Here is a 20295-nt window from a genome sequence, read left to right on the forward strand (position 1 = left end):
TACATAGATGAAAATACATACAAGATAATGGGGGTCAAGAGGGTACAAGCTGCTGAGGAATCCAGAAAGGTCTCATGCAGGGCTAGCGTTTGACCTGAACTTTAAAGGAAACGTAGGACTAAGTGAAGAGGGTGTGTGTTCCAGGCATGGAGGCCTGCCTATGCAAATACACAGAAAGAAGAGAGAGAATGTCATATGTGAGGAATAGCAAGAAAGCCAATTTGGCTGAAGCATAGAGAGTGGGAAGGAAAGTAATGTATAAGCCTGAGAAGGTGGTGAGTCCTGCATCTAATAGATATTGGCTGTGTGACTCTGGATGAGTCACCAGTCTCCCAGGGGTCTAGACAACTCTATCAGACTTGATGAGGTGCCAACCTGTCCTGGTAAAAGGCGTTTCCTCACAAGGAATTCTTTAAAACTGCCTTTAAAATGTTAATGCTGCTGCTGAAAGCCTATGATTTTCAATTGCTTATTTGGGTTTATGTTTCGAGGTTTTGGTTTTATAAGATTACTCACAAAAATGAACAATATGGATAAAAAAATTAAAATTAATTAAATTAAATTAAAACTTTAATGCTACCCATGGATCAGATGTGACTCACAACACTCCCAAGGGCAGCTGAACCAGTTTAAAATGTAATCGGGAAATATTTAACAAAATAAAATAAAAATAATGTCAATATGTGACTTTCTTTCTTTCTTTCTTAAACCCATACCTTCCATCTTAGAAACAATATTGCATTTTGGTTCCAAAGCAGAAGAGTGGTAAGGGCTAGGCAATGGGGGTTAAGTGACTTGCCCAGGGTCACACAGCTAGGAAGTATCTGAGGTAAGATTTGAACCTAGGACCTCCTGTCTCTAGGCCTGGCTCTCAACCCACTGAGCCACCTAGCTGCCCCCAACATGTGTCTTTCTAAGCCAACATATAGCCAGTAGGAATCCTTACGTACAATTTAGTGGCCATCATTTCTGTTTGATCCTATTGCTTTACATCTTTGAAATCACAAGGTTCAGTTTCTATCCCTAACCTTGCACCAAGTAGTTCCAGCTCTTCCTTCCCAAACTGCACTTATTTCCTGTTTTGCAGGACATGCTGATCCTTTGTATCTATTGCCTGATGTTTCATTTCCTATCTTGCCATCTCTCTCCTCTCAAGGCACAGCCCCAATCTTCCCACTTTCCTCTCCACACCTGTAGCAACAATCCAATTTGAAAAGGCAAATAACCCCTGCAGCTTCCTTTGGCCCCTTGTCTGCCTTAAGATGAAGACAGAAGTGATTTTTGACTGAGATCTGAGCCGAATTCTTTTTCTTCCAGGAATCCCCCAGCCGTGTTTGAAGTATACATGTCAGAACAGCAGATGTAACTGGAGGAGGAGAAAACCACAGGATTCCAGCCACCTTTGGAAACCCCATGTAGCATTTTAAAAAAATTATTATCATCAAGGAGATCAAATAGAAAATTACTTCTATGCATTCCTTCCTCCTCCACCTCCCTTTTCTTTCTTCTCTTCTTTTCTCACCCCAGGGGCGAAAATTCTCTTAAGTGACTTTAATCATGACTGAGAAGTATAAAGGTTTGTGCTAGGATTCAGATTTACAAAGAAAAGAGCCAGTGCCCCAGAGTTGAGATCTGAAAAGCAAGGTTCAGGAAGCTCATAGCACCAGGCTTAGCCAGTTGTCATACATCTAAGGTAACAGGAAAAATTCTCGACTGCTTCCTGTGAACGATTTGAGGTCCTTTCCTTCTACAAATTCCTGATTTCACTGTGTATCCCTCCAATGTTGGGTCTCTCCTTGGAGTCTGGTTGGTCCCGGGAGATTCTCCCTCCAGGTCCCAGGACCTTGAAGGATCAAAGGATTAGAAATCTAGGGTGGCAAGGGAGCTAAGAGCCTCCTAGTCCAGTCCAACTCCTTTATTTTGTAGATGAGAAACTGAGATGAACTGTCGGAGGGTGAAACCCTCAGACGCTTACTATCTATACAACCCTGGGCATGTTACTTTACCTCTGTCTGCCTCATCTATAAAATGGAGATACTAATAGCACCTCCCAGGGTCAACGTTAGGGCCAAATGAGATGATAATGATTTGTAAAACACTTGGCACAGTGCATGGCACACAGTAGATACTTAATAATGCTTCCTTTCTTCCTTCTTATTTATAATAAATGTATAATTTTTATACCTGTGGTTTTCTTGGTATAGGAAACTCTGAGATGAGAAAACTCCCCTTAGCACTGGCTGGTTGGTCCCTTTGCAGAAATTTATAATCTCAGAGAGTCCCTAGATAGAACCATATTGGCAAAGATAGGGCACATGTGCCCTAGTGTGCCCAAGGGGTTTGCTCTGTTCCCCTTCTCTACCATGCCTGAGGACATTTTTTGCCTGCCTCACCCCTCTGTCCAGCAGATGAATGTGAGCCCTTCCTCCCTCTGCTCTCTGAGGTAGCACAGGGGGCTCATAGGCAGCTTAAAGGTGCAGTTTGGGCATCCAATCTCTAAAAGGTTCACCAACACTGCCCTAGAACATTGAGAAGTGAAATAGAAGAAGAGAATAGGTATCAGAGGCAGAACTAGACTTCAAGATTGGTCCTCTATCCTTTATACCTCAGGTCTCTAGAGTAGAGCCCTATTTTAAAGCACCTTTATGACATTGTCATGAAAAAGGCAGCCATTGTGTGTAATGGGTAGAGGCTCCAGTGTTGGAGCCAGAAAGACTTGAGTTCAAATCCTAACTCTGATTGTATGTGAGCCCCGATGAAGTCAGTTGACTTCTTAGTATCTCAGGCATCTCCCTAAGACTATAAACTGAAGAGAAGAGGCTGGTCCGTATTAATGAGGTGAGGATGCAAAGGTTGCTCAGGGCAACTAAGTACCTAAGTGGATAGAATACTGAGTCTAAAGTCAGGAAAACCTGAGTTCAAACCTGGTCTCTGACACTTACTAACTATGTGACTCTGAGCAAGTCTCTTAACTCTTTTTGCCTTGGTTTCTTCATCTGTAAAATGAACTGAAGGAAATGGCAAACCACTCTAGTGTCTTTTCCAAGAAAACCCAAACCCAAAGAAAACTCAGAGAATTGAAAGCCAGGCCTAGATTCAGGAGAACCTGGGTTCAAATTTGAATTTGGACACTTCCTAGCTATAGGACCTTGGGCAAGTCACTTAATCCCCACTGCCTATTCCTTATAGCTCTTCTGCCTTGGAACCAATACACAGTATTGATTCTAAGATAGAAGGTATGGGCTTTGAAACAGAAAAAAAAACACCAAATGGAGTCATGAAGAGCTAGACTCAATTGAAAAGTTGAGTGACTGGAGGGTTGTGGACTGGGATGTTCCCTAAACCAATAAAATCACAGATTCTGTCAACAAACCTACAAAAATATATATCATGTAGAAAATCAAACCATATCACATATTGCCTCATTTAATATTCTCAATAACCATGGGAGGTAGCACTGAATATTTTCTTGTCCCCTATTTTGCAGATGAAGAAACCGAGATTCAGTGCCTTAGCCAAGGTCACACTCACATAGCCAGTAAGTGCTAGTGGAAGGATCTAAAGCCAGGTTTTCCTGACTCCATCACTCTATCTTCTATGCCATGGGTGCCTCTGAAGCTTGGCCAGCTCTGACCATAGAGAAAAACTAAACCCCAATTTGTCATCCTCAGCCTTCAACAAGGAAAGTAAGCAGTTGCACTGGATAATGATGGGATTCTTCCCTCTGTTGATATAAACTCGGAGATCTTTATTTCAAAGAACTTTCTCATTTATCATCTCATTATCTCAGGGTTTTGCTCGGTTTTTCTCCCAAACTACCTGCCTGGGAGACAAGAAGAGCCAGTCAATTAGCCTTGGTCTTACCAACAGGAAAGCTGAAGCCTATCGCTAAACCTCACCCTTCTTTTGTGACACCCAGACACACAGAGAGGGCTTTTCATCTAGCAAGTCGGAATCTTTTTGACGCCAACATTCAAAGTGATGCTGTACGGACAAGAAGCACTGAAAGAATGAGCTCCGACAAGCTTCCGGGATGGGCGAGAGTGCGACGACTGGAACAAGGAGGTTTTTGTTTAGTCGTTTTTCAGTCGTGTCCGACTGTTCATGATCCCATTTGTTTTGTTTTGGCAGAGATATTGGAGTGGTTTTCCATTCCCTTCTCCAGCTCATTTTACAGCTGAGGAAACTGAGGCCAACAGGATGGAGTGACTTGTCCAGGATTACACAGCTAGGAAGGGTCTGAAGCCAGATTTGAACTCAAGAAGATAAATCTTCCCGACTTCAGGCCCCTGTACCCTGTCCACTGCACCACCAAGTGTCCCTGATTTCCTTTGTAATCCTACACATTTTGTGTTAAGCATTTAAAAACCATATTCTGAAGAGGGGGTTTTAGAAGGATTCGCCAGATGGCCAAAGGGGATTCATGACATAGATGAGATTGAAGGGAAGGGGCTGGGTGGCTCAGTGGATTGAGAGCCAGGTCTAGAGATGGAAGGTCCTGGGTTCAAATGTGATCTCAGACACTTTGTAGCTATGGGACCCTGGGCAAGTCACTTAACCCCTACTGTCCAGCCCTGAGCTCTCTTCTGTCTTGGAACCAACGCACAGTTTGGATTCTAAGACGGAAGATAAGAGTTTTTAGGGAAAAAAAAAAGGTGAAGGGCTCCTGGCCCGGTATCAGAGCTTCTCTCTCCTCCCTCTTAGAAGGGGAGTTCTCTGAGAGCAAGGCCTCTCTCTCTTCTCTCTCTTTGCCTTCCTATTGCCTTGCATAGAGTAAACACTTCATAAACGTCTATTAAACCGAATAGCAACTGCAAGAAAAGCCATATTAGCAGCTCCCTCTGTCAGAGGAGGCTTGAATCTGTTTCCTCCATCTCCTGGCTGCAGCCAGGCAGTGAGAACGTCTCCTGCGTGCATTGTAAATACCATCTGTCATGCTGCCTGCCCAGACGTGGCCCATGTTACCGGAAGGGAAGGGAAGCTTTCTGGATTATTCATGCAGAAGGCACCAATCATGGTTAAGTGAAAGGAGAGACCTAGAGGGCTGGGGGGTCAGCCGCCCACCCTCATGGTGGCTCCACGGGAAGACCTAGCCATCACCATCCGCTGGTGATGTAGGATCAGCTCTCCATTTTCCAGGGAGCGGTGACGTACTTCATACAGTTTTGCTTCTCCCTCCATTCTTCGAACCCTGAGTCATTTTTCTGCCCACCAGCCCCCCTCCATTCTGAGATGGACAGAGGTAGGTAGGAGAGAACAATGGGTACGCTGGGTTCAATTTTCTTAGAAAAGCCTTGTGTGAGGGAGGGGATGGAGGGGAGTTCACAGGTGTAGAGCTGAAAGGGACCGAAGAGGTTGGGGGCCCAATTTCACCACTTTAGAGATGAGGAAACCGAGGCCCAAGTTAAATGCTTTATACAAGGTCACACAAGACTTAGGTAGAGCCAGGATGACAACTCAGGTCCAGGGTTTGTGAGTGCAGCCTTTTTCCTGATCTCACTCCAGTGATGATGATGATGATGATGATGATAAAAAACTTTTGTGTACCTCTTACTAAGTGCTATGCTAAGTACTTTACAATTATTATCCCACTCGATCCTCACAGCATCTCTGGGAGGTAGATGCTGTTATTATCCTCATTTTACGGAGGCAGAGGTTTGGTGACTTGCCCACGGTCACACAGCTAGGATCTGAGATCATATTCGAACTCAGGTCTTCCTGATGCCAGGTTCTGACCTCTATCTTTACTAGAGAATGAACTTAATATGTAATGCAGTACATTATAGTCAATTAAACTATAAACACTCCCTTTCTCTGTGCCTTTGCACTGAATGTCCTCCGTGCCTGGACCGCCTGCCCTCTTTGCCTCGGCCTCTTAGAATGCTCAGGCTTTTTTGGGATCCAGCTCATGGACCACTTTCAATATGAAGCCTTTCCAAATCCCACCTCCCCCAGAGGCTAGTGCCCTTTCCATCACCTTATATTTACCTCCCCAAGTATTACATTTTTCTCTATAGAGCATAAGCTTTTGAGGGCATCTTTGTTTCATTTTTGTTTTGGTATCTTCAGTGCAAAGTGTCTAAGGTGCTTAATAAATGCTTGTTGATTGAGCTATTCACATCTGGACTGGGCTGGGTGTGGGGAGACGCAGGCAGGTTCCCAGAAGGGGTGAAGATTCATTTAATAACTGAGAAAACTTCCTCCTTTGAGGACAAGAGGAGCCCCTTTCCTTAATCTTCTGCCTGGCACATAGTAAGCACAAATAAATGCTTTATCCATCCATCCAAGACGTCTAGCTATCCATCTATACTTCTCTTTACCCATCTATCTTTATTTCTATCTGTCCATTTATTTATATTCCCGTACGTCTATCTATATTTCTGTCTACTTGTCTATGTGTTTCTTTCTATCAATCTATCAATATTATTATCTGTCTATGTTTCTATCCATCTGTATACGCTGTTTCTGTCTATATTTCTGTTTGTCTTCCTATATATTGATCTATCTACCCATCTACCTCTATTTCTTCCTATACTTCTCTCTGTCTATATTTCTATCTATCCATCTACTTAGCTATATTTCTGTCTGTCTATCTGTTTATGCTGTGTCTATCTATCCATCTGTCTGTATTTCTATCTATCTTTTTATCTATCTGTCCATCTGTCTGTCTACCCATATGTCAATCTGTCTATCTATCTACCTACCTACCTATATTTCTACTTATTCACACATCTTTCTTTCTATCTATCCATCTACTTATCTATATTTCTATCTATCCCTCTGTCTAGCTATCTATCTAGTTACCCAGCTATGTAGCTTTCTCTCCTCTCTCTTCCTCACCTGGATTCATGAGCTGGATTCATTAAAACAAGCCTAGCGGCAGGGGGATAGCTCTGGTGACTTGCAGCTGACCCCATCGTTCTCTGGTCTTGTCCGACACCAGGCAGGGTTAGAGGCAGAACACAGGTCTGTGTGAGGGATGGCCACAGGAGGCTGACGCCTGTCTCGCTTTGCTGGGCACCATCCCCAGCATTGTGCACAGACCACATGATCCTGGGTACAGTTGTAGCCACTCAGCCTTTTGTGAGTCCTAAGGGAGCCGTCCAAGCCCAATGAGCAGTGATGGGGTCAGTCTGCTGCTTCTCTGTGAAGGACACCTTGCTATTGCAATCCATCTCCCCCTTTTTTCCAGGCTTCTCTCCAGCCCCAGCCACTGCAGCTCTGGTCTGCGGCTCCATGCCCGTCTGGGCTGTCCTCTCTCCAAACTGCAGCATGAATAGCAGAAGAGAAAAAGCTATTTATCTGGAATGGATCAGGCTTCTGCCTGCAGACTGAGCTTTCTCAGGTTCACGGAAGTCCTGCAATGGTCCAACAATCTCTTTCTCAATCTCTCTTTCTCTCTCTTTTTCTCTCTCTCTTTCTCTCAATCTCTCATTCTCTCTCTCTTTCTCTCAATCTCTCATTCTCTCTCATTCTTTCTATCAGTCTCTCTTTCTCTCTCTCAATCTCTCATTCTCTCTCTCTCAATCTCTCTCAATCTCTCTCTTTCTCTCTCTTTCTCTCAATCTCTCTCTCAATCTCTCTCTCTCTCAATCTCTCATTCTCTCTCTCTCAATCTCTCTCTTTTTCCCTCTTTCTCTCAATCTCTCATTCTCTCTCTCATTCTCTCTCTTTCTCTCAATCTCTCATTCTCTCTCTCTCTCTCTCTCTCTCTCTCTCTCTCTCTCTCTCTCTCTCTCCCCCCTCTCATCCTTCCAAGGAACACAAAAAGCTACATGACAGGAAAATGCTGCAAATTCTAATGAACCCAGCAAACTTGCCAGATGGCTGACAATCCTCTAGCACTGTTTAGGAAGGGGCAGGCTGATGAAGAGAGAGGAACTTTTTATCTCAAAGTGGCTAGCTGGAACTCAATCTTTATCCTCAGGTTTTTCATTGGAGGACCCCTGAGGCCTCAGTAGCAACAGTCGTGTACACACACACACACACACACACACACACACACACACACACACAAACAATCTGTCTCTCTAACCTTAGAATGAAGGATTGCCTCATGCAGAAAAAGATATTATTTTAAGGAGGTTATCTTTGGTTTGATTCCTCTGAACATTCATTAGTTCTCTCCCCTCCCCCAAGACACTTGTCAAGAAAAAAAATGACCTAATTCTCTACACCTTCCCCCCATACCAGCACCCTCTTTCCCAGATTTTTCTTTAATTGGACTTGTGACTTCCACTGTGCCTCCCTGACATTCCCAGATTAAGTCAATTCATTTTCTTTTTTTTTTTAACCCCTATCTTGTCTTAGAATCAATACTGTGTATTGATTGCAAGGCAGAAGAGTAGTAAGGGAGGCAATGGTGGTTAAGTGACTTGCCCAGGGTCACACAGTTGGAAGTATCTGATTTGAACCCAGGACCTCCAGTCTCCAACTCTGACTCTCAATTCCCTGAGCCACCTGGTTGCCCCCTTAGTCAGTTCACTTTCACATTTGCTAAGAGATTCTGATCTTCCCTCTCCTGGATGTATCTTATAATAGTTTGAGTGGGTTTCCCACAATTTGAATGTTTCCTAAGATCACAAATCACCCACCTAGAGCTGGAAGGAATCTGAGTTCACCTAGGCCAACCCTTCTACTTTACAGATTTGGAAACTCAATGTAGAGGGGGTGCGAGGACTTCCCCAAAATTACACAGGTCGTCACAGGAAGGATTTCACCTCGCGTTCGAATCATTTCTCTTTCCCAGAGTTGCTGATAAAAGGTTAAAATGGGAAGAAATTGGGCGTGAGCCTAGAAATGGAGATGAGAATGTCAGAGTGCGTATACACAAACATGACTACATTTCAGAATATAAATAGCCCACACGAGTTGGAACATTAGTTCCACTAAGAGAGATTTTGGAAAGTTCATTGAATTTCTGTTGATGTTTGTATCTTCCTTGGCCCTCTTGTCCCCACAACAATGAAAAGGCTATTTGGGGAGACAAGGGAAAACAGGAACTGTGTCCCTCTGTCTTTTTAAACCCTCACCTTCCATCTTAGAATCAATACTGTGTATTGATTCTAAGACAGAAGAGCAATAAGAGCTGGGCAATCAGGACTAAGTGATTTTTCTGGGATCACACAGTTAGGAAGTGTCTGAGAACAGATTTGAACCCAGGACCTCCTATCTCTAGGCTTGGCTCTCAATCCACTGAGCTACCTGGCCTCTCCCTCCCTCTGTTTTTACTGTCAGAGTGACTAAAAACCATCACTAGCTCTATGCCACTATGGCCACTGGCCATGAGAGACATGGTGAAGGTGAGGGCAGGAGGGGCAGCGTTTGCTAATGAAAAGAGCTCTGGATCTGGGTGTCAAAAGTCCTCAGGATCCATTCAACTCCCAATCCTGCCATGCACTTACTCATGGTGGGGCTCTGGGCAAAAAGAACTCCATTCCCCCAACATCTGTGAAATGTCTTTGATGTTCAAGGCCTTATACTTGGCTACCAGTTTGGACTTGTGATTTCAGCTGTGTTGGGAGTTCTTCTCTAGCACCTTAGAGCATTAGTGAGTGAGTTCTCTGGCAAATAAGGGAAACAATTTGTTCTGGGCTAAATGGGCAGTCTGGGTCAGAGGTGAGATGAACTCTGGGGACTCTGGGACTAGTTTATTATCTATTATGCCACAGTGCCTGCTGGGAGTTCTAGGGACCCAGAGACAAACACAGAAACAAATAAACCACCCAGTCTGCATCCTCAAGGAGAATAATGTTATACTGGCTGTTCTCCATGCCTGGAACACTTTCCCGCCTCTGCTCCAACTACTGGCTTCCTTTAGCTTCCTCTGAGACCCAATAAAAATCCCACCTTCTACAGGAAGCCTTCAGCAACCCTCTTCATTTCAATACCTTCCCCCTATTTCCTATATATAGCTTCTGTTGTTCAGTTGTTTCAGTCACATCCAATTTTTTGTGAACCCTCTTGAAAAAGATACTGAAATGATTTGCCATTCCCTTCTCCAGCTCATTTTACAGAAATCAAGGCAAATAGGGTTGAGTGACTTGTCCAAGGTCATGCAACTAATAAATGTCTGAAGCTGCATTTGAACTCAAGTATTCCTGATTCTAGGTCTGCGCTCTATCCACTGCACCACTTAGCTGCCCAACTGACCACCTATTGCCTCTAGAATAAATTTAAATTCCTATGGTTAGACTTTAAAGTCATCTATAACTTGGGTCCAACTTGTCTTTCCAGCCTCATTGGCTATTACCCCTCCTCCCACTCTGTGCAATGTAGCCAAAGTAGTTCCCTCTCTGTTCTTCAGACAGCACACTCTCTCTTCCATCCTTCATGGCCGGAATGAACTCCTTTACCTCCATCTCTTCCTTTAAGATGAAGCCCGTCTTCTTCTTCTTTTTTTTTTTTAAAACCCTCACCTTCCATCTTAGAATAAGTACTGTGTATTGGTTCCAAGGCAGAAGAGCAATAAGGGCTAGACAATGGGCTTTATGTGACTTGCCCAGGGTCACACAGCTAGAAAATGTATACAATATCATTATTTTAGAAAACCTTTTCTTCCTTCTTAGAATCAATACTGTGTGGGAAGGGCTAGTCAATGGGGGTCAAGTGACTTGTCCAGGGTCACACAGCTAGGAAATGTATAGAATATTATTATTATTTTAGAAAACCTTTCTTTCTATCTTAGAATCGATATTGTGTATTGGTTCCAAGGCAGAAGAATGGGAAAGGCTAGACAATGGGGGTCAAGTGACTTGTCCAGGATCACACAACTGGGAAGTGTCTGAGGCCATATTTGAACCCAGGATTTCCCATCTCTGGGCCTGGTTCTTAATCCACTGAGCCACTCAGCTGCCCCCAGAAGCCCATCTTCTACATGAAGCCACTCCTGATTTCTCCTGACTTCTAATACCTCCCCTCCCAAGCTACTTTGTATTTAACTATATTGTATATATTCATATGTATTAACTTTGTATTTATTTTTACTTGTACTTGTTATATCAACCATTAGACTATAAGCTAATCCTGAATAGGGATTGTTTTATTCTTTATGCCTGCATCCCCAGTGCCTAGCACAGTGTCTGACACATAATAGATGCTTAATAATCCTTGTTGACTGGGGTAGCTAAGTAGCACAGTGGATAGAAGGAGTCAGGAGGCCCTGGATTCAAATCTGCCCTCAGATACTTCCCAGCTGTGTGACTCTGGGCAAGTCACTTTACCTCCTTTGCCTACTCCTTGGCACTATTCTGTCTTAGAACTGATACTAAGACAGAAGGTAAGAGTTTAGAAAATAATACTACCAAATTCCTTTTATGACACAAATATGGTACTGATTCCAAAGCCAGGTAGATCAAAAACAGAGAAAGAAAACTACAGACAAATCTCCCTAATGAATATAGATGCAAAAATCTTAAATAGAATACTAGCAAAGAGACTCCAGCAAGTGATCAAGAGGGTTATCCATCATGATCAGGTGGGATTTATACCAGGAATGTAAGGATGGTTCAACATTAGGAAAACCATCCACATAATTGACCATATCAATAGTCTATCAAACAAAAATCACATGATTATCTCAATAGATGCTGAAAAAGCCTTTGACAAAATACAGCATCCATTCCTATTGAAAACATTGGAAAGTATAGGAATAGAAGGACCTTTCCTAAAAATAATAAACAGTATATACCTAAAACCATCAACAAGCATCATATGCAATGGGGATAAATTAGAAGCCTTTCCAATAAGAGCAGGAGTGAAACAAGGATGCCCATTATCACCTCTATTATTTAACATGTACTAGAAACACTAGCAGTAGCAATTAGAGAAGAAAAAGAAATTGAAGGTATCAAAATAGGCAATGAGGAGACTAATCTATCACTCTTTGCAGATGATATGATGGTCTACTTAAAAAATCCTAGAGAATCAACTAAGAAGCTTGTAGAAATAATCAACAACTTTAGCAAAGTTGCAGGATACAAAATAAATGCACATAAATCATCAGCATTTCTATACATTTCCAACACATCACAGCAGCAAGAGGTAGAAAGAGAAACACCATTTAAAATTACCCTAGACAATATAAAATACTTAGGAATCTATCTACCAAAACAAACACAGGAATTATATGAACATAACCACAAAACACTTTCCAAACAATTAAAACTAGATCTGAACAATTGGAAAAACTTTGAGTGCTCATGGGTAGGATGAGCTAACATAATAAAAATGACCATCCTACCCAAATTAATTTATCTATTTAGTGCCATACCTATCAAACTACCAAAAAACTTTTTTACTAAATTAGAAAAAACTATAACAAAGTTCATTTGGAATAACAAAAGATCAAGACTATCAAGAGAAATGATGAAAAAAATGTGAAGGAAGGTGGCCTAGCAGTACCAGATATTAAACTATACTATAAAGCAGCTGTCATCAAAACGGTATGGTACTGGCTAAGAGACAAAAGAGAGGATCAATGGAATAGACTTGGGGTAAGTGATGTCAGCAAGACAGTGTATGATAAACCCAAAGAACCCAACTTTTGGGACAAAAATCCACTATTTGACAAAAACTGCTGGGAAATTTGGAAAATAATATGGGAGAGATTAGGTTTAGATCAACATCTCACACCCTACACCAAGATAAATTCAGAATGGGTGAATGACTTGAATATAAAGAGGGAAACTATAAACAAGTTAAGTGAACACAGAATAGTGTACTTGTCAGTTCTCTGGGAAAGGAAAGATTTTAAAACCAAGAAAGAGTTAGAGAAAATTACAAAATGTAAAATAAATTATTTTGATTATATTAAACTAAAAAGCTTTTGTGCAAACAAAAACAATGCAACCAAAATCATAAGGGAAACAACAAATTGGGAAAAAATCTTTATAACAAAAAACTCTGACAAAGGTCTAATTACTCAAATATACAAGGAGTTAAAGCAATTGTATAAAAAAATCAAGCCATTCCCCAATTGATAAATGGTCAAGGAACATGAATAGGCAATTTTCAGATAAAGGAATCAAAAGTATCAATAAGCATATGAGAAAGTGTTCTAAATCTCTAATAATTAGAGAAGTGCAAATCAAAACAACTCTGAGATATCACCTCACACCTAGCAGATTGGCTAAAATGATAGAAGGGGAGAATAATGAATGTTGGAGGGGATTGGGACATTAATGCATTGCTGGAAGAGTTGTGAACTGATCCAACCATTCTGGAAGGCAATTTGGAATTATGCCCAAAGGGCTATAAAAGACTGCCTGCCCTTTGATCCAGTCATACCATTGTTGGGTTTGTACCCCAAAGAGATCATAGATAAACAGACTTGTACGAAAATATTTATAGCCGTGCTTTTTGTGGTGGCAAAAAACTGGAAAATTAGGGTATGTCCTTCAATTGGGGAATGGCTGAACAAATTGTGGTATCTGTTGGTGATGGAATACTATTGCGCTCAAAGGAATAATAAACTGGAGGAATTCCATGTGAACTGGAAAGACCTCCAGGAAGTGATGCAGAGTGAAAGAGCAGAGCCAGAAGAACATTGTAAACAGAGACTGATATAATATAGTAAAATCAAATGTAATGGACTTCTGTACTAGCAGCAATGCAATGACCCAGGACAATTCTGAGGGATTTATGGAAAAGAATGTTTTACTCACATTCAGAGGAAGAACTGCAGGAGTGGAAAGACAGAAGAAAAGCAACTGCTTGAACACATGGGTTGATGCAGACATGATTGGGGATGTAGACTCGAAACTACCACACCAATGCAACTATCAACAATTGGAAATAGGTCTTGATCAATGACACATGTTAAAACCAGCAGAAATGTGCAGCGGCTATGGGCGGGGGAGGTCGGGGGGTGAAGGGGAAGGTGGGAGCATGAATCATGTAACCATGTTAACTTTTCTAAAAAATAAATACTATTAAATGTTAAAAAAAGAAGAAAATAATACTTGTGTATTGGTTACTCTTCATAATAGTCCTGACATGCAGGTATCATAATGCCTATTTTACAAAATAAGGAAGCAAAGTCTCAGATTAAGTGATTTGCCCACACTCACAAAGCAGTGGCAGAATGTTCTCTTGACTCCCAGTCCAGAAATATTTCCACTAAACACTACAAGACCTCACCTTTTGGTACCTTGGTTTTCTCATCTGTAAAATGGGAATAACCCCTGTGCCTCCTACCCCTACAAGAACAAGCCTTCTGCAAATTATAGAAGGATTGTGTAAATATGAGTTAATATCAGTACAAAGGCATCACTACTGCTAGGAAAGCAACCTCGGGTGAAAGCTATCCTGGTAGGATGGTGAATAAGGACCACCATCTTTGGGTAAGAAAGACAAGGTCATGTTACTAGTGGTCTACCATTAGGCACTTCTGGAATATTCCATCAGTACTTGTTGTCTGATTTTAAAAACAAATGGAGAGATTCCTCCCTTAGCCGTACGCCAAGATGGCATCCTCTCTCCTAACCCTGCTACTTAGGCGGCTCCCGGGCCTCACACCTATCGAAGGTGTCCGCTGGGTGCAGGCTACTCCTCGGGCACTGTGTACCAAAGCTCCCCCTGAGGAAGAATCTTCCACCCCAGTCTCTCCTTATCAGGATGCTTCCTGGGAATATCTGGAGACAGAAGAATACATCTCTCGTTATGGCTCCCATCCAGTCTGGGCTGACTATCGACGCAACCACAAAGGTGGCATCCCACCACAGCGAACCCGAAGGACATGCATTAGAGGGAATAAAGTTTCTGGAAACCCTTGCCCCATCTGCCGGGATCAGAAGCTCCATGTGGATTTTAGAAATGTGAAGCTCTTGGAACAGTTTGTCTGTGCTCACACAGGTGTCATCTTCCATGCCCCATATACAGGTGTCTGTATGAAGCAGCATAAAAAGCTGACAGAGGCTATCATGAAGGCCAGAGACCATGGCTTACTCAACTACCATATCCCACTGGTACAGCCACGGGATACTGATTTCAGCAACTCCCATGGAGCTGTGGGCTGTACGCCAATGGCTCCTGCCCTAGCTGCAGGTACTGCCTGGTATCCATGGTACACATGGCAGCAGCCACCTGAGAGAGAGCTGGCCCGTCTTCGACGTTTGTATCAAGGCCACCTTAAGGAAGAGAGTGGACCCCCACCTGAGATGATGCCCATAGTTCCATCTCAAACCAATGTTCTCACTGAAGGATAGGAAACCACTAATATCCAGTAGAAAGAACTGATTTACTTTGGGATGCTCCAGTGCATAAGAGATGGATGTGAGAATGTCCTGAAGCCTGGACTAAACTGATCCTTGTCCCTAGTCTCTTTAGAAATGGCTAGGATATTGGTATGTGCTAGCCTAGGGGAGAAGGTAAATGAAGCTTGTCTGAATAAGTGTTTTGATTTACTTTTCTTTCTATTGCCCCTACCCACATTTTTTAAGTTACAGGGATAGGGATGTTCCTGACCCTTCATAATAAAAATTCTTTTGTTATTAAAAAAAAAAAAAAAAAACAAATGGAGAGAGGGCAGCTGGGTGGCTCAGTGGATGGAGAGTCAGGCCCAGAGATGGGAGATCTTCGGTTCAAATCTGGCCTCAGACACTTCCTAGATGTGTGATCCTGGGCAAGTCACGTAGCCCCCATTGCCTAGCCCTTACCGCTCTTCTGCCTTGGAGCCAATACACAGGATTGATTCTAAGACAGAAGGTAAGTGTTAAAAAAAAAAAAAGAAGAAGAAATGGAGAGGGGCAGCAAGGTGGATAGAGAGCTACAAATAGGGAGGTCCTGGGTTCAAATTTGGCCTTAGGATACTTCCTAATTTGATTCCAAATTTGATCTCAGAAACATCCTAGCTGTGAGACCCTGGGCAAGTCACATAACCCCACTTGTCTAGCCTTTACTGCTCTTCTGCCATGGAACCAATGTTGATTCTAAGATAAAAGGTGAGGGGGTTGACAAGAAACCAAAACCAAATGCAGAGTTGTGATTCTTCTAGGGAGCTGAGTAAGGAATTGGCCTCTTTATAAACCAAATCTCTGATATACCCATATTCCATAAAGTCCCCATGTTTCAGTTTCACAAACCCAATAAAGCAGCAAGAGCTCCTTAGCATTGGCATTGGGCTGAAGTCAGCTCTCTTGGGCTGGTGCTGATTCAGTTGCCCGGCACCCAGGAGGAGGAAGACAGAAAATCTCACAGAAGAGCCAAAAAGTCCCTGAGAATCAGTGTGTCCAGACACTGCTCTGAGACCTGCTCTTCAAAATCTTCTGATCTGCTGTGACCCTTCAGCAATGCTGTGAATATGGCCGACAGTAAATGTTGATTTTTTGAAAAAAAAAAAAAAACAAACGACCCTACCTTCTGTCTGTAAGATTGATACAATTTTTGTTCCAACGCAGAACAGTAAGGGCTAAGCAACTGGGGTTAAGTGACTTTCCCAGGGTCATACAGCTATGATGTTTCTGAGATCAAATTTGAACCCGGGACCTCCTGTTCTCTGGGGCTGGCTCTCTACCCAATGAACCACCTAGGTGCCTGGACCAGATTTATTTTTAAATGATTTTTGACCTTATTGAAACAAAACAGCAAACAAATACCATAAATAAGTTTCCTCGTGAGGTAATACTATTAACAACAGATCATTTCCATTTATTTATTTATTTTGTTAGTATTTAAATTTTTATTAGCATTAATTAATTCATTTTAATTTATCAATCAACCCATTTTAATTAGTTAAACAATTAAATAATGTTATTATTTATTATTTTAAACAATACTGTGTATTGGTTCCAAGGCAGAAGAGAGGTAAGGAATAGGCAGTGGGGGTTAAGTGACTTGTCCAGGGTCACACAGCTAGGAAATGTCTAAGACCAGATTTGAACCCAGGACTTCCTGTCAGGTCATTTTCAACTCTGAAAGAAGGTCCTGAGACAACATGAGGGGCCTGGACACCTGATAGAGGAGGGAATAAAGGCGCTTGTGTGGTGGGGGTCCTTCTTATTTTAATATATAAAGCATTCCCTTATCTTACACTTTTGCCTCCGGAAAGTTCTACCTAATCTTTTTATTTTCAGTTTATCTGTTTGTAACATTAAAGTCTTTGATAATAAATGTTGATTATTATTCATATTCATAACAGCTAGCATTTACAAAAGCCTCTGGGTTTGCGAAGCGCTTTTCAAATATTATCTTATTTGCTTTTCCCATCAGTCCTTGAAGATGGTGCTGTTATCGGCCCCATTTTACAGATCAGGAAATTGAGGTTGAAAGTGGTTAAATGATCACACAACCAGTGTCAGCGGTAGGATTCGAACGTGGTTCTTGCTGACTCCAAGTCCAGTGCTTGTTGAAGGAGCAAAAAGAGTGGTTTGTCTCTCTGGGTCTTAGTTTTCTCCCCTGGAAAGTGAGGGGCCCCGGCTAGGTGGCTTCGGAGGTTCCTTCCAGCTTTAGAGGAAGGATTCGATGAGGTTCATGAGGGCAGCGAGGTTTGCTAGCTGACCACTAGAAGTCACTAAGCCACAGTGCCCTCTGCTGGGACCAAAGCACCCTCCCGCCTCCTGTCGTGGCAGATGCCTCTCTGAAAGGAGATACCTGCAAAGGGACGTGTCCAGAGATGGGCCAGTTCTTGCAGCAGGAAGTTCTCCCTATTGCTGATCCAAGGCCCTTAGGCAGGGCTGCCTGATTGATTGATTGGGGCTACTGATGGTCCCTTTCCAGCTGGCAAAACCCCAAGGAACACAGGCTCCAGGCTCTCGCCTGCCCCCGGCGTATCAATCAGAGGCTTGTCGCAGCCATCGCTGACTAGCTCATTGATTATGGCACAGACTCACAGCATTTACAGTTTTTAATTCTGAAATCGAACCCCAAAAAGTATTTTCAAACACGAAGGACAGAAAACCAGAATTCCACGTGAAATCATTGATCTCAAATTCATTTTTGTCATTCTGTCGTTTTTAGTCCCGTTCGACTCTTCATGGCCCCATTTGGAGTTTTCTTGGCAAATATCCTGGAGTGGTTGGCCATTTCCTTCTCCAACTCATTTTTACATAGGAGGAAATGGAGGCAAATACGGTTAAGTGACTTGCCCAGGCTCACGCTGCTAGTGTCTGAGGCCAGATGCTCTATCCATTGTGCCACCTTGCTGTCCCTCTATTTCATGCTTTTAAGAAAAAGTACACAGAGGGACAACTGGGTAGCTCAGTGGATTGAGAACCAGGCCTAGAGATGGGAGGTCCTAGGTTCAAGTCTGGCCTCAGACACTTCCCAGATGTGTGACCCTGGGCAAGTCACTTGACCCCCATTACCTAGCCCTTACCACTCTTCTGCCTTAGAAACAATACCTAGTATTGACTCCAAGATGGAAGGTGAGGTTTAAAAAAAAAAGTACACACATTACATAAAACTGTCCTGCTTACAGGATCATAGGACTTGGGGCTGAGCAGGCCTTTGGAAATTGTCTAGTTTGACTACCATTTTATGGAAAACTAAGGTGAGGGGTGGCTGGGTAGCTCATTGGATTGAGAGCTAGACCTAGAGATGGGAGGTCCTGGTTTCAAATCTGGTCTCAGGTACTTCTAAGCTGTGTGACCCTGGGCAATTCACTTAACCCTCTTGCCTACCCTTACCACTCTTCTGCCTTGGAACCACTTCACAGTATAGATTCTAAGATGGAAAATAGGGTTTAAAAAATAAAAATAAAAAATCAAGCTGAAAACTAAGGTGAAGGAAGCCCAGAGAGACAACATGCTGAACAGGTAATAGGTCTGACCCCCAAATCTAGGGCTCTCTTTACTATACTAGGTTTAGAGGCAGAATGAAAAGGAAGGAAATAAACCTTTATTTAGTGCCTTCCACATGCTAGGTGCTTTACAAATATTTTATCAATTGATTCTCATAACTCTAGGAGGGAGGTGTTATTATACCCAGTTTCCATTTTAGGAAACTGAGTCAAGCAAAGGTTAAGTGTGAGGTCATGTTTGAACTCAGGTCTTTCTGACCCCAGACCCTTCATTTTCTCTACCCAGATCAATGATCCAGAGTTAGAAGAGATTCAAGAAGCTATATGTTATACAACCCTCTCATCTTACAGATGGAGAAACTGAATCCCAGGGACATTAAAGAATATGTAGTAAACATTAAAGGAAGATTAGAACCCAAATCCTGACTGTCACAGGACAGTTAGGTGGCACAGTGAATAGAGTGCTGGGCCTAAAGTCAGGAATACTCACCTTCCTAAGTTCAAATCTGGCCTCAGATATTTGCTAGCTTTTTGACCCTGGGCAAGTCACTTTACCCTTTTGCCTCAGTTTCCTCATCTGTAAAATGAGCTAGAGAAGGAAATGGAGAACCACTCCAGTGTCTTTGCCAAGAAAATCTTAAAAGAGGTCATGAAAAGTAGGATAGAACTAAACAGCCACAAAAACCTAGGACTGTCCTATGCTTTTTCCACTAAATCAGGCAGAAGACATAGGTTCAAATCCCTATTCCACTACTGACTTGGGAAAGTCACACATTTCAATTCAATCCTAAAGGGTCCACTGCTAGGCCAACACCCCAAGGAGGTCACCGACAAAAAGAAAAGATCCACAGATGCCAAAATATTTATAGCAGTACTTTTTGTGCCCATTGATTAGAGAATGGCTAATCTAGCTGTGAGGCATGAATGTTCATGGAATATTATTGCTCTCTAAGAAAAGACTGAGCATAAGGATTTCAGAAAAGCTTGAAAAGACTTCCATGACTGATCCAAAATGGAGAAAAAGTAACAAGAAAACAATATACACAATGACTAGAACAATGTCAGTGGAAAAACAACAACCATAAAGTAATGGGAAATGGAGGCTACAAGACAACAAAGAACAAGCTTGGCCTCAAAAAAGAAATAGGGGAAATTGTCTCCCTTCATTTCTTTATAGAGGTGGGAGGTCTATAAGCATGGAAAGTTCATATATTTTTTCAGATTTCTTTTCCAATAAGTTCATTGGTTTTACTTATTTTTTTCCTTCTTCCCTTAAAAAAAAGGATTATTTGAGGTACATAGGTAGCACAGTGGATAAAGCTCCAGGAGGACCTGGATTCAAATTTGACCTCAGATGCTTTCTCAGACACTGTGACCCTGGGCAAGTCACTTAACCCTGATTGCCTAGTCTTAGCCACTCTTCTGTCTAGAATTGGTACTAAGATAGAAGGTAAGAGTTTTGAAGAAGAAGAAGAAGAAGAAGAAGAAGAAGAAGAAGAAGAAGAAGAAGAGGAAGAGGAAGAGGAAGAGGAAGAGGAAGAGGAAGAGGAAGAGGAAGA

The 20295-nt window shown here is 42.3% G+C and overlaps 1 protein-coding gene across 1 annotated transcript; it reads left to right on the forward strand.

Annotated features, from left to right (window-relative positions):
- The first annotated feature begins 14450 nt into the window (after positions 1-14450).
- LOC123247363 (28S ribosomal protein S18b, mitochondrial-like) lies at positions 14451-15480 on the forward strand. The gene has a single exon (XM_044676236.1). It carries the CDS (start codon positions 14466-14468, stop codon positions 15204-15206), a length of 741 nt encoding a protein of 246 aa, XP_044532171.1. The 5' UTR covers positions 14451-14465; the 3' UTR covers positions 15207-15480.
- Positions 15481-20295: the final 4815 nt, after the last annotated feature.

Source organism: Gracilinanus agilis, chromosome 4 (genome assembly GCF_016433145.1).
Source record: "Gracilinanus agilis isolate LMUSP501 chromosome 4, AgileGrace, whole genome shotgun sequence".
Lineage (NCBI taxonomy): Eukaryota > Metazoa > Chordata > Mammalia > Didelphimorphia > Didelphidae > Gracilinanus > Gracilinanus agilis.